The 12,538-nt window shown below is 34.1% G+C and overlaps 3 protein-coding genes across 3 annotated transcripts in view; 2 read left to right on the top strand and 1 right to left on the bottom strand.

Moving 5' to 3' along the window:
- LOC105626751 (ADP,ATP carrier protein) overlaps positions 1 to 3,780 on the top strand; it is a 3,954-nt gene extending 174 nt beyond the window's left edge. Inside the window, exons 2-4 of the mRNA XM_012208045.1 lie at positions 2,125 to 2,395; positions 2,870 to 3,104; positions 3,190 to 3,780. Of these exons, the coding sequence (XP_012063435.1) occupies positions 2,125 to 2,395; positions 2,870 to 3,104; positions 3,190 to 3,432 (749 nt within the window). The 3' untranslated portion in view covers positions 3,433 to 3,780. The remainder of the gene's footprint in view (positions 1 to 2,124; positions 2,396 to 2,869; positions 3,105 to 3,189) is intronic.
- A 900-nt stretch (positions 3,781 to 4,680) lies between these two features.
- Positions 4,681 to 6,190, bottom strand: LOC105626750 (vesicle transport protein GOT1B). The gene is made up of 4 exons (XM_012208044.1): positions 6,166 to 6,190; positions 5,960 to 6,051; positions 5,674 to 5,852; positions 4,681 to 5,105 (listed from the first exon to the last, which is right to left on the bottom strand). The coding sequence occupies exons 1-4, from the start codon at positions 6,188 to 6,190 to the stop codon at positions 4,979 to 4,981; spliced, it is 423 nt and encodes a 140-aa protein (XP_012063434.1). The 3' UTR covers positions 4,681 to 4,978.
- Positions 6,191 to 8,180: 1,990 nt separating this feature from the next.
- Positions 8,181 to 12,005, top strand: LOC105626748 (armadillo repeat-containing protein 8-like). Its single transcript, XM_012208043.1, has 8 exons — positions 8,181 to 8,207; positions 8,341 to 8,414; positions 8,844 to 9,294; positions 9,397 to 9,891; positions 10,019 to 10,310; positions 10,913 to 11,436; positions 11,716 to 11,882; positions 11,969 to 12,005. The coding sequence occupies exons 1-8, from the start codon at positions 8,181 to 8,183 to the stop codon at positions 12,003 to 12,005; spliced, it is 2,067 nt and encodes a 688-aa protein (XP_012063433.1).
- The last annotated feature ends 533 nt before the right edge of the window (positions 12,006 to 12,538 follow it).

Genomic DNA, 12,538 nt, shown 5'->3' with positions numbered 1-12,538 from the left:
TATATATATATATATATTCCCCCTTCTCATATCACTATCTGTCTTTCTGGATCTCATGGGAAAATCGTGTGGGGAATACCCGGCCGCTTCACGCGCTTTTCCAGTGTCACGGCAAGGACGAAACTCGTTCGAAAAGAAAGAGAACGATCGGTTTATCGTTCATGCAGTAGAAACCTGCGCGTGCATACATGAAACATGTGACAGTAGTCAAGTAGTTCGAACGTGCCTATTGTTCCTCGCGGTGCGCGAACGCGGCGGCGAGCCGCGACGCATGCCGCGAGCGAAAAGATAAGAGAAAGAAAAGACATGGCCGTTACGTAATGCGTGTCGTTGGTGCCGCGCACCGCGTGTGGAACGCGGCCACGCGAGCGACGCGAAAACTCGAACGTGTGCGCGCGCGCATATACGCGACGAACGACAAAATTTCGCATTACTTTTATGTAACGAAGGTCGACCCGCAGTTTCGGCCGGATTTACATAACTCCGGCCGCGTTGCGATCCAATCTCGCATGTAGCGGAAAATTCGCTTCATCCATCGATGCCTCTCGCGATGGGATCGATATTTCGTTTGGAACGGCCAGCCGTTCCCCGAGCCAGATGGCAGCGCGTCGGCTTCCTCTTTTCTCCGCTGAGACCCCGATCGATGACGATGCGGTCCAACATGGCTGCTCTTTCGTTCGACCACGAGACCGAATTCCTCTGTATTCTACTTCCACGCGTCATGAATTCCCCCGCCGTCCATTCACAGCCTCCTCTCTGATTCATCCACTGACGACGCGTAGACGCGTTGTCGGGCCGAATTCCCATTCGTTTGACGCTCCGAAGAATGTTACTGGTCAGGAATTTAATGAATGCATTTTATAGTCTGCAATGGTCGATCTGCTGATCATCGAGTCACATTGCTGATGACGATAACAGGAGATGGCTTACAGCTTATCATTTCTCCGTAATCTCAATTACATGTTACCGTGTCAAATTACAAAGATAAAATTAAGAAATAAAGTTACAAGAGAAGTCGATACACTTAGATGATAATGTATAATTAATGAAACAATTTTCTATTTTAAATATTCAAAATGCTACTTGATCGTTCTAGACATCTACTGTCTCTTTTAATTCTTGGTCTATATTTCGATCTTAACCTTAAAATTTTAAAATTCAGCCAATAGAGCTGCCAGTATAATTCTAATTGGTCCTAACTGAAATTTGTATTCCATTGGCAGAATTTTAGGGTTAAGGTCGAAACATAAATCAGGCAAGTCTGTTTTAGTGTACATTTTTCGAATTTAAAATGAAATAGGTATATGTTTGATATGGCGAAAGTAAGAAAATTCTAATGTAGTTTAGTACAAGAAAACAGACTTTTTATTCTTAATTTTTTATTGTTAATCTTTTGCCGGCAATTTGATCTTGAAGCATAGCAGTAATACTTTGAATCTTGGCAAACAAATTTAAATTTGTAAAAAATAAAATAAAATACAATCTGATATCTATGATGATAAAAAATCTGTTAAAGTTTGTTTTAATAAGTCAATCAGAATTTTTTGAGATTTATCCGGATATTTATCCAATAAAAAATTTGCTTCGTTTCTTCTATTGCTAATAGAAGAGTTAAAATTTATATTAGTGAAGAGTTTACTGAGAACAATCTTTAAAAGTATGAGATTTTTTTACGTTTATTATATGTAACATATAAAATATATAAAATTATAATTTTGTAGTTAAATACTATGAATCTCTTTCTAATTTATTTGCCTATTATAAATAATTATGCATATTTTATTTTGTATATATAATTAACATTAAAAAAATCTCAGATTCACGAAAGTTTATATTCAATTGAATTTTTCTTAAGGATAACTGAAATAATTTACGAATTATATGATATATAGTAAAAAAACGATGATAGTCTATTAATATTTTAGAATATATAAAATATATTATTAGTTGAATTTGTGAATTGTGTAGCATTTTAAAGTAGAAAATAATTTATTAAAATAAATTATTATATATAAAATTATTATATTATTATATAAAATAAGTCATGTATAAAATAAGTTGTCCAAATTATTAAAATGACAAAGTATTACAAGAACGTTATATCACATATTTACATTGTATATTACTTTCCAGGTATGGTCGATTGTTTCGTTCGTATCCCACGTGAACAAGGATTCCTTAGTTACTGGCGTGGTAATTTCGCCAATGTTATTAGATATTTCCCAACGCAAGCTTTGAATTTTGCCTTCAAGGATAAGTACAAACAGGTTTTCCTTGGTGGCGTTGATAAGAACACTCAATTTTTCCGTTATTTCCTTGGAAATCTTGCGTCTGGTGGTGCTGCTGGAGCCACTTCTCTGTGCTTTGTCTACCCACTTGATTTTGCCAGAACCAGGTAAATTACTTACAATTAGAGCGTTTTATTTTATTCATTTGTTAATAATAGAATATTGAATTTATATAATAATAGAAGTTATTTTAACTACTGCTAAAAATAAAAATTTTTATCCCTACGCTAATAATAGAATTTATCGTGCAATTAACGAGCAATTAATAATTGTAATTAAATTCAATTTAATACAATTACTTTTACTCTTATAAACTTCCGATTTAAATTTTATCGCAATGAGAAATAACACATGTAGCTATATTTATGAGTAAACTTGTTTAATTTATAAAGGTATACTATATACAAAATTAACGATATTGATATATATTATAAAAGTATCAATATCATTAATTTTGTATTCACTACCGTGTTGTCCCTTTATATTTGTACATTTCGTACAAATAAGTCAACTACAAATACCTAAATAATATCAAAAATTTTAAAATTATGCTACATTGTGTTCTTTCTTTGTTTCACTAGGTTGGCTGCCGATGTAGGCAAAGCTGGCGGTGAGCGTGAGTTCACAGGATTAGGTAATTGTTTGACAAAGATCTTCAAAGCTGACGGCATCGTCGGACTTTACCGTGGGTTCGGCGTATCGGTGCAGGGTATCATCATTTATCGTGCATCTTACTTCGGTTTCTATGACACTGCCCGTGGTATGCTGCCAGACCCCAAAAAGACTCCATTCCTCGTTTCATGGGGTATTGCCCAGGTGAGATGATTTTACTATATTTCTACTAAATTGATGCAATCTCATTGAACATGCATTTTATTTATTCATTCTGAATCTGTCGCAGGCCGTAACCACTGTCGCAGGTATTGTGTCTTACCCCTTCGATACAGTACGTAGGCGTATGATGATGCAGTCCGGCCGTGCCAAGACTGACATTTTGTACAAAAACACTCTCCATTGCTGGGCCACCATTTACAAGACGGAAGGTGGTAATGCCTTCTTCAAGGGCGCGTTCTCTAATGTTCTCCGTGGCACAGGTGGTGCGCTCGTACTCGTATTGTACGATGAAATTAAAAACCTTCTTTAAAGCGTTAATACGATCCTCGTCTCATTACTCTCATGATCATTGACATCGTCATTAATTATCCACATCATCCGATTTGATAGCGATTCCCGCAGACAGAAGAAACGTTGTCGGCGATATTAATAAGTAATTCAGGCTGAGGACGGTCGACGTAGCAGCTCGTAAAGTGCATGAAACTCGGCAAAAATAAACAAAGGAATAGAAGAGAATCTGCTTAACTTATTGCCGGATTCAGTATTTTTCCCGCAGCGATTGACATTTACGTATTTTCGTATTCCATTGTAAAAACGTTGAAGAGACAAACACAATCGCGAAAATATCGCGAACACCTGTTACTTGGATAACGTTCCATACACGCTACGCTGAATAAATAGACCGGTCGGAATATCAAAGTACTTGAAAGTAATAAATTGCCTAGAGTATCGAGTCAGCGCACGCGAAACCATCGAGAGAGGAGAACGCGCGACGAAATGTCATCACGGCGATGGCGGGGCGCGTAGCCTGGGCCGCCCCCCGCCCTTATTCTCGGCCCGTTGTAGATAATTCATAATTAATTCGTAATTAAATTAATAAAAACTCATTTTAATGGTAATCAGTCCGTTCATTTTTGACGGACGATAATTTAATTTCGCACTCCAGACGACCATGTAAGAAGAAAAGCGTTACTCAGAATGTATGCATCTAATCTGTTCATGTTAGGATGCATGCAGGGAAAGCAGCAAATCAATAAAAACGATATAAAATTTCATACATTCAGTAATTATTTTTCTTCCCTGAAATAGTAAAAAGAACTTATTTAAATAAAAAAAACATTTTTTCGAAGCTGATTTTAATGTAATAAATTTCATTAAATTATTTCAAAAATTTAATTATAAAACTAATAAAAATTGACAAAAATTTAACAATTTAAAATTATACATATTGTATATTTTTTTCAAATTTAATATCATTACGTTAATAAGATTTAAGTACTTAGCATTCAATATTACTAATCTGACACATTTTTAAATTAATATTTAAGGTTACTGAAATATTTCTTGTTGAAAAAGAGTCTTGTGTAAATACGGTATATTCTTTATCTTGATTTCAATAAGTATAAGATATATTAATGATAAATAACACATTAAACACGTCCATTTATTACATTATCCCGAAACATTCATTACTTGATCAGGAGAAGGGTACATTTGTTGGCCATTATTTGTTTATTGACAGTGATGAATATTTTAAGATGAAAATGAATAATATTATCTTTTTTTTTTTATAAAAAAGCCTTTGGAATGTTTTACATAACCAAGTGTACCCTTGACATAATCAATACATATAAGTTATATGTATATAAATTTGAAAGATACAAATTCATTATATATAGTAATGACAATGACTTATATAAGAAATAAGTAAATTCTTACATTTTTGTACAAAACTTGATAGCTGACATTCTTCAAACGGAAGAACAAAAAAAATATGAAATATGAACATTTGACTGGTTTATGTACAGATTCCAAGCAAAAAGATATGGATGGTTTTAATATATTATATAGTTGTATCATACAGTTGTCCGATTAGAATCACCTGCTATTATGTCCAAAACTCGACTGATGCCAGGCATGTTTAGTAGAGTTCCCAATATAGGTACTCTTCGTAAAAAGTTTATTGCTACTGGTAAAAAACCACTGAAACAAATATATGTGATGAAGTATCTGTTACAAAACATGGTTTTATTAACTATTAGTCATTAACTATTAGGACATCAGTTATTCGAGATTTTATAATCATTTTTATCAAGGTCAACTGTTGGAAGTTTTCTTTGCGCTGATTGGATTATATTTTTATTGCTGATAATCACAAAACGGATGTAAAACTGTGATTTGCTAAACACAGCCAGTGCACTCGCTATATTTTCTCACTTGAACAAGTCTGTTTTTTTCAGCTGAAGTTTATTTTGCATAATCATTAATCTTTCCTTCATGTTGAAGAAAAAAATAAAAGTTAACTATGTGAAAAGTTCAACTAAAAAGAACTAATATTTCCTTTATGTCTGTTTCTATATAGATTAACTTTAATCTCGATTCAACTTACTCTTTTTCTAATTCTTAGAACTAGAAAAAGATTGTACCAAGATTAAAATTACTACATTGAAAACAGGTATTAGCGTGTTATATTATATATACTCGAGTTCCACTGTGCTGTAGAAGTATTTAAAGATTTAGTATTAAAGATTTAGAAGTATACAACACTTACCTGAAGAGTAATACAAAGCCATAGGTTTCTAAAATCATTCCTACAAGGGGCCAACCCATAAGTACTACAAAAACACCTCCTAGAAATGAGGCACTGGCTTTTATCTTGTGCCTCTGAAAGAAGAAGTTTAACGTCCTCCATGGTCCAATGACACATGCTAGTCCTGATATAAACAGAAGCTACAAGGAATCCAAAAGGTCAATCCAGTGTAAGACTTAACATAAATAAATAATCTGGTATAAGATTTAATGTAAATAAATAATAAATAAAGAACATGCAGTCTTACATTTCCAATAGCGAGTAAACCTTTATCGAAGAGTAACAATACGCCGAGGAACAGAAAGGAAATCCCAAATCCCGCCAATCCCACTCCGATTTCTGGAACACATCCCTTATAGTACAATCAACAAAATGTAATCAATATCTCGGATATTCGCCGGTTTAATATAAAGAATTTCTTTCAATATTGTCAAGAGGAATCCTTGTACTCACTTTGCGTGTCTGTGATTTCGAACATTATTTACAATTGTCTTTGTCAAAAATTGCTCGATACACTTGGCGATTTGATTTGTTTGAGCGTGAATGAGAACTTAACCTATATCCACGTCATTGCTTATGATGCGGCACGTTTGTACATGGATGGAACTTCGTCAGCTCTTTCCAGCTCTTTCGCGAACGCCCTTTGCCCGGGACTAAATTCATCAGATGAACGTTTTAATTCATATTCATCTATCGTCTCCGGAATTATATACAATTGTTTTGGAAAAGATTTATGAGACAAGAAATTGGCACTTGTTAGCACTCAAGCTTCGAAAGGCGTGAGCGTCAAATCTGAATCGAACGTCCCGATTATTCCCGATTAGCCCCGACTGTTTCATCAGTATGACAATTGTATACACGTGCCGTGTGTGCGAAGTGCACACATCTGTTTCTGTTAAATCCAACTATTTAGTAATACAAGAAGTAGTGAGACAGGAATCTCTTAGTGAGACAGGAAGGTTAAAATTTTTTTATTTAAATATAAATTCGAAACACATCGACAAAATCGCATTGCAAAAGCGCAAATCAATTGGAATATACTTCAATCTATATATATGTATATAGTTCGATTATATCTAAAGAAATTTCTAAAGAAATTGTATCTAAAGAAATTCAATGTGTTATATGGTAAAAGAATATTTTAATATTTTGATTGCCAAGCTGATTTTAACATTGAGCTCTGGGAAGCCTAAATGTTGAAAAGTGTTTATAAAATACTATATTTGCGAAATCAGATTACAAAATAAATCATACAAAAAATTAAAAATATATATAAAATATATATTATATATTATTTATTATTTTAGAATAAATAAAACTATCGCACATTAAAATGTATAATTATGATTTTTATTTATGATTGAAAAAGATATCATAAAGCAGGAAAATAAAAAATTGAAGACTTCTGTTTTTATATAATAAATTGTATTACTTTAATACTCTATTATTTTTTTTTAAATCTTCATTCATATCTTTTTTTTTATGTTTTAAATTAAGTATACTTAATCAAATCATTCTTAACCGGATAAACAAAATAGTTATCTACATGATTGAGGTATTTATTGCAGAAATTTATTGCATGTCACTCTGATGTGACAATTTTGCCGGAAGTATTAGCTGAAATATACGAGAGAGTTTTTGAAAATTTCAAAACGTTCAAAAGAAAATGTTCTAATGAGTGTAATAGGTTTATATCGGAATTCTCATGGTTAGAATTTCGATTTAAATTAAATAATACATAATATAATTATATCAATTTCAATTAATGCAAATTAAAAAATTGATGCTTAAATAAATAAATATTGATCAAATGTAGTGATACATGATATATGCATATATATTATGCATATATATTTTACATACATACACATACACATACAAAATTTATTTAACATGACGTAATTGCACAAATCTACAGGAGTATGTATAGTGTTCGAACTTTTAAAATGCCAATGCGTTCTAAAACTCATCAGAATTAAGAAGTGTTTTGTTTGAAAGTGTCTATTATATTTTACATATATTTGAATACATTAAGAATACAAAATTCTATTTGCTTTATGTGTAGATTTAAAAAATTTAATTCTCAAGTTAATTGTACATTAATCCGCAAATTATATATTTAATTATAAATTATTATTTCGATAATCGATTTATCCTTATTTTATTATAAAAGGAAAGAATGTTGAAGAGAATCGAATTAGAAGTAGTTATAGGAGGTAGTTATAGGAGGTAGGAAGACTTTTTCCTAGAAGAAAAACTCTCCACAATGTTGGCATCATTGGCAACAAGTCGAGCTTATTTTAGAACACGAGAAACGCAACGTACAACCGAATCGCAAACGTTTCATATAGAACGTATATAGTGCGCAAACTGAATCTGACGGTTCCTCGTGGTAATCGTTGTGCCAGGAAGTCCGACCGAGCGGAACGATTTACAGGATATTTATGTGAGAACGCAGACGAGCGAAGATGGTGTCGGTGATGCAGCCGTACATGGTGAGTTCGATGTCCGATTAGTTTCGTATGCGATCTCCGGTAAAGGGCCGTTTGATGCATTGATAGAGCTGACGAATCCCACCGTTGCTAGTAACGCCAATAATTACATTACGGTTTTCTCACGGTCTTGCAGGACATCGAGAGTTCCAGGAGCTACATCGATGAGCTGTACTCTCCGGACGCGCAGAAATGCCTGGAAGCGATTATGTGAGTATTAAAAAAATTATTCTTAACCTTAAGGATAATACTTCATATGACTGAAAAGATTTATTCTTTATTACTTCATTCGATTGCACTGAAGCTTCCTTTCTCGTTTTTATCAAACATATATTTGTTCATTCTTTCATTTTAAATACAAAGAATGTACACTAATTTGGCTATAAAAAAAATAGATTTAAAGTTTCCAACGACGTTTTCTCTACTTATGTTTATTTCTACCAATGTAAATTAATTAAAATTTTAATCTCGGTTTATAAGTCACTTTTTATCTTCTTCCAGTTCTAATTAGAAAAAGATAAACGATACATTAAACCAAAATAATAATTAATCTACATTAGGGATGCAAAATGGGCTTTATTATGTTTACTTTTTAAATAAAAAACTGTATTAATGTTTCATGGATCTGATCTTTCTCAGATGTCTCAAGAATTCAGTGATCGGGAGCAACAGGCAAAAGGGTTCGGTTATAGCTCAAGGTGTGGTGCCTCGTCTCTTGCAATTGCTTGGCGATACGTCCGGTACCATCAGCGATCGTATAAGATTAGAATCGGCTGTAACATTGGGTTCCTTAGCCAAGGGCACGGATCAGCATGTACTGGCGCTTATAGATTTAGGTGTAGTTCCACTGCTTCTACAAGTCTTGATCTCCTCCCCAACTCCCGACATTGTCGCAGACAGCAAGATAAAGGTCCTAGATTTGTTGCACGAGGCCTGTTTGCGATGTCTGCGCACGGTATTCCAGCATACGGCAGCGCCGGTCCACTCGATTTATCAGGATCCCGCGTTAGTACCACGATTGTTGTCTCTAGCAAGTCGGTCGGTCACCTGTCAAGTCTGTGTCGCGACAATTTTAACTACGGCATGTAAGGTAAAGAGAGGTCTGAAACTCTAATAAAAATATATAAAATATATAAAATATATAAATATATCTGTGTCATAAGAAGGAACTAATCTGCAAATTGTTTGTTAGACGACAGAGGAACAGAACGCTTTGTCCAAAGGCGGTGCGGTAGAAACACTAGCGATGCAACTGGATTCCCCCTTGTCTGATGTCCAATTACCAGCTCTAGCCTGCTTAGCGAATATGTGTTACCAGAATCACATGGTGTCGGCTATGGTAGCGTCAGCCAGCACTAGTAATACTGTCCATGGTAGATTGGTACCTGTCGCATTAGGTCAATTAATGGGACGTGAGAAGAGTTCATTGATACAACTCGAAGCAGCGAGATGTATCGCGTATATGCACAGGGCCGGGGCGTTGCCATCCACCGATCCGCGAGTAGTGTATCGCACGTTACCCTGCCTCGTACGTTTATGTCATCGAGACCGACCGCCACGCGAGAGAGTCGCCGCGGCCGAAACACTTGCGTATCTAACCGAAGTTGATACAGATCTACAGCGTTTAGCTTCCATTAGTAATCACTTGATACCGACACTGGCGGAATTGCTAAGACCACATCCGCAAGTAAGCAGAAGTTACATTAAATATATTGAATATCTACAAAGTATGATAAAATTGATTTAAAAAAACTCCATTAGGTTGTATTAAAATAGTGTTTAAATAAAAGTTGTACGTAATACTTTTTGTTGAGGTCCAAGATGCAACGCTAACGCAAGATATGCGACAAGCTGCGTTCAGGGCATTTGCGTCTCTCGGAGCGAATGACGAAGATATCCGAAAGCGTATTATTGAAACAGAAAGTCTTATGGAACAAGTTGTCTCTGGTCTTCAAGATCCTGGTGGATCCCGTGTTCGTTTAGCCGCGGTTAGATGTTTGCATTCCCTTTCGAGGAGTGTGCAACAGCTTCGTACTACATTTCAGGATCATGCAGTGTGGAGGCCACTTATGCAGTTGTTACATGGAGCGGACAAGGGGTTGGAGGGTAAAATATGATAATACATTTACAATAAGCATTACAGAGATACGCTACAATAAACACTGAGAAACGTATAATGTATGTTGCATGCATATATATATTGCATGTAAGATACGAAAAAATAATACATATATTTAGCTTGAAATTTCGAATTAACATCTTAATCAAAAAGAAAAAGATGCAATATCGAAAAGAGGGTTATTAATGTACAATGTGAGTTATTCTTTTTTTATTCTATATAAGACAAGAATAGATTTGTAGCTCAATTAAAAATGCACGCATCAAGAAAAGTTCGCAACCTTTTACGCTTGTGTTGGCCATATTAGTATGTCGTAAGAAAGATATTTACAATAGATATAATAGAAGATACAATAGATATAAAAGAATTATATATAAACATGAATTTAAAACAGGGCGACTGTTTTCTCATGCGTGTAAATAGAAATGATAAATACATCCCTATTCTTTTCTCTCTGCATTGTAAGATTATTTTTCAAAAAAAAAAGAACAAGAATAAAGAGATCAGTGCTTAGTAATTAGCTGTTATTATTAGTATTCAATCGCCAACTATATGAGTTACTATTAACATTGTCATTATTGTACTATAGGTAGAGGCGAAGGTGAAGGTGATTTATTAACTGTTGCCTCGAGTACTTTATGTAATTTACTGTTGGAGTTTAGTCCGAGCAAAGAGCCAATTCTTGAGTCCGGCGGAGTAGAATTATTGTGTTCTCTCACTAAACGGCCTGAATCGGCACTCCGACTGAACGGCATTTGGGCTCTAATGAACGTGGCCTTTCAAGCGGAGCAACGTGTAAAATCGCAAATACTCTCATGCTTGGGCACAGATCAGATTTTTCGTCTCTTGGCCGATCCTGAGTTAGGTGTCCTGATGAAAACTCTGGGTCTGTTACGAAATTTGCTTTCCACTAAAGCTCATATAGATCGTATAATGGGCGAGCACGCCACGCACGTTATGCAAGCGGTCATTCTAGTACTGGAAGACCCAGAACATCCGGCGGATGTTAAAGAGCAAGCACTTTGCATTTTAGCAAATGTAGCTGATGGCGATCGAGCTAGAGATCATATTATGGCTAATGACGACGTGCTTAAGAAACTCATGGATTATATGGTTCGTACATTTACAAGTATTTTATTGAGTATTTCTAAACGATTAATAGATAGGATAATAAACAAACTTAAAGATTGAAAAAACAAATCGCGTTACTTATACTTATTTTATCTATGATAGTAAAAAATAACAGCTTTGAATACCACAAGTTTCAAACATGTATTAAATCGATTAAGTATTCGCATTTCCTCAAGTCCTATCTATTAATTTAATAATTATATCTTGAATAGGGACCACCAATTATATGTTGATATTTTTTTATGTGTACATTTTATTTAGATGCATAGCAACGTGAAACTGCAAGTTGCTGCTATTTTTTGTGTATGCAACCTAGTCTGGAGAGAGGAACCCGGTGCAGCGCAACGGCAAGCGCGTCTGCGGGAATTAGGAATTTATCGTATCTTGCAACAATTACGTCACACAAAAGACACTCAACTATTTGAGAAGTAAAAATGAGCATTACGTGCTAAATTATTGTCGTTTGTTGTATCTTTTTGTATAACAGAAGTCTCATATGTAATTTCCGTTTCAGAGTCAAGACTGCCCTATCACAATTCTACGAACCTTGAACTTGGAACGTATCACCGTTGAAGATTAGGTTATGATTTCAAGTATCTTTTTTATATTTGAAATAAATTACGAGTTTAGCATTAACACTGTGATCACCTCGGTTGACAATGTAATCGAAAGTTACAAACAAGAGCAAACTGATCTTTCTGAGCCTATGCCTGTAATCTATGTCTCTGTGTAGTATTTATTTAACTTAATAGAAGAAAATAATATGAATTGCACGTGATTCATTTGTTTATTTCAAAGGAAACGTTTGATATATATTATTTAAAAAGTATAACATTGATTTACAAGCAAAGGCTTCAGATATGGAATGTCGTATGCAATAAAAAACATTAAAGGGATAAATAAATCGTGAAAAGAAATTGAAATAAATAGAAAACAAATATACTTGTACGGTATACTTCCATACCTTTAGATATATCCGTCAGAAATACAAAGAATTTCATAATAATTTATATTGAAGATCTTGTATTATTTTTATATATATATATATATATATATATATATATATATATATGATATATATTAG

This window comes from Atta cephalotes (genome assembly GCF_000143395.1).
Source record: "Atta cephalotes unplaced genomic scaffold scaffold00006, whole genome shotgun sequence".
Classification (NCBI taxonomy): Eukaryota; Metazoa; Arthropoda; class Insecta; order Hymenoptera; family Formicidae; genus Atta; species Atta cephalotes.
Note: the sequence above shows the minus strand (reverse complement) of the source record. Positions and strands in the feature narration are given on the sequence as shown.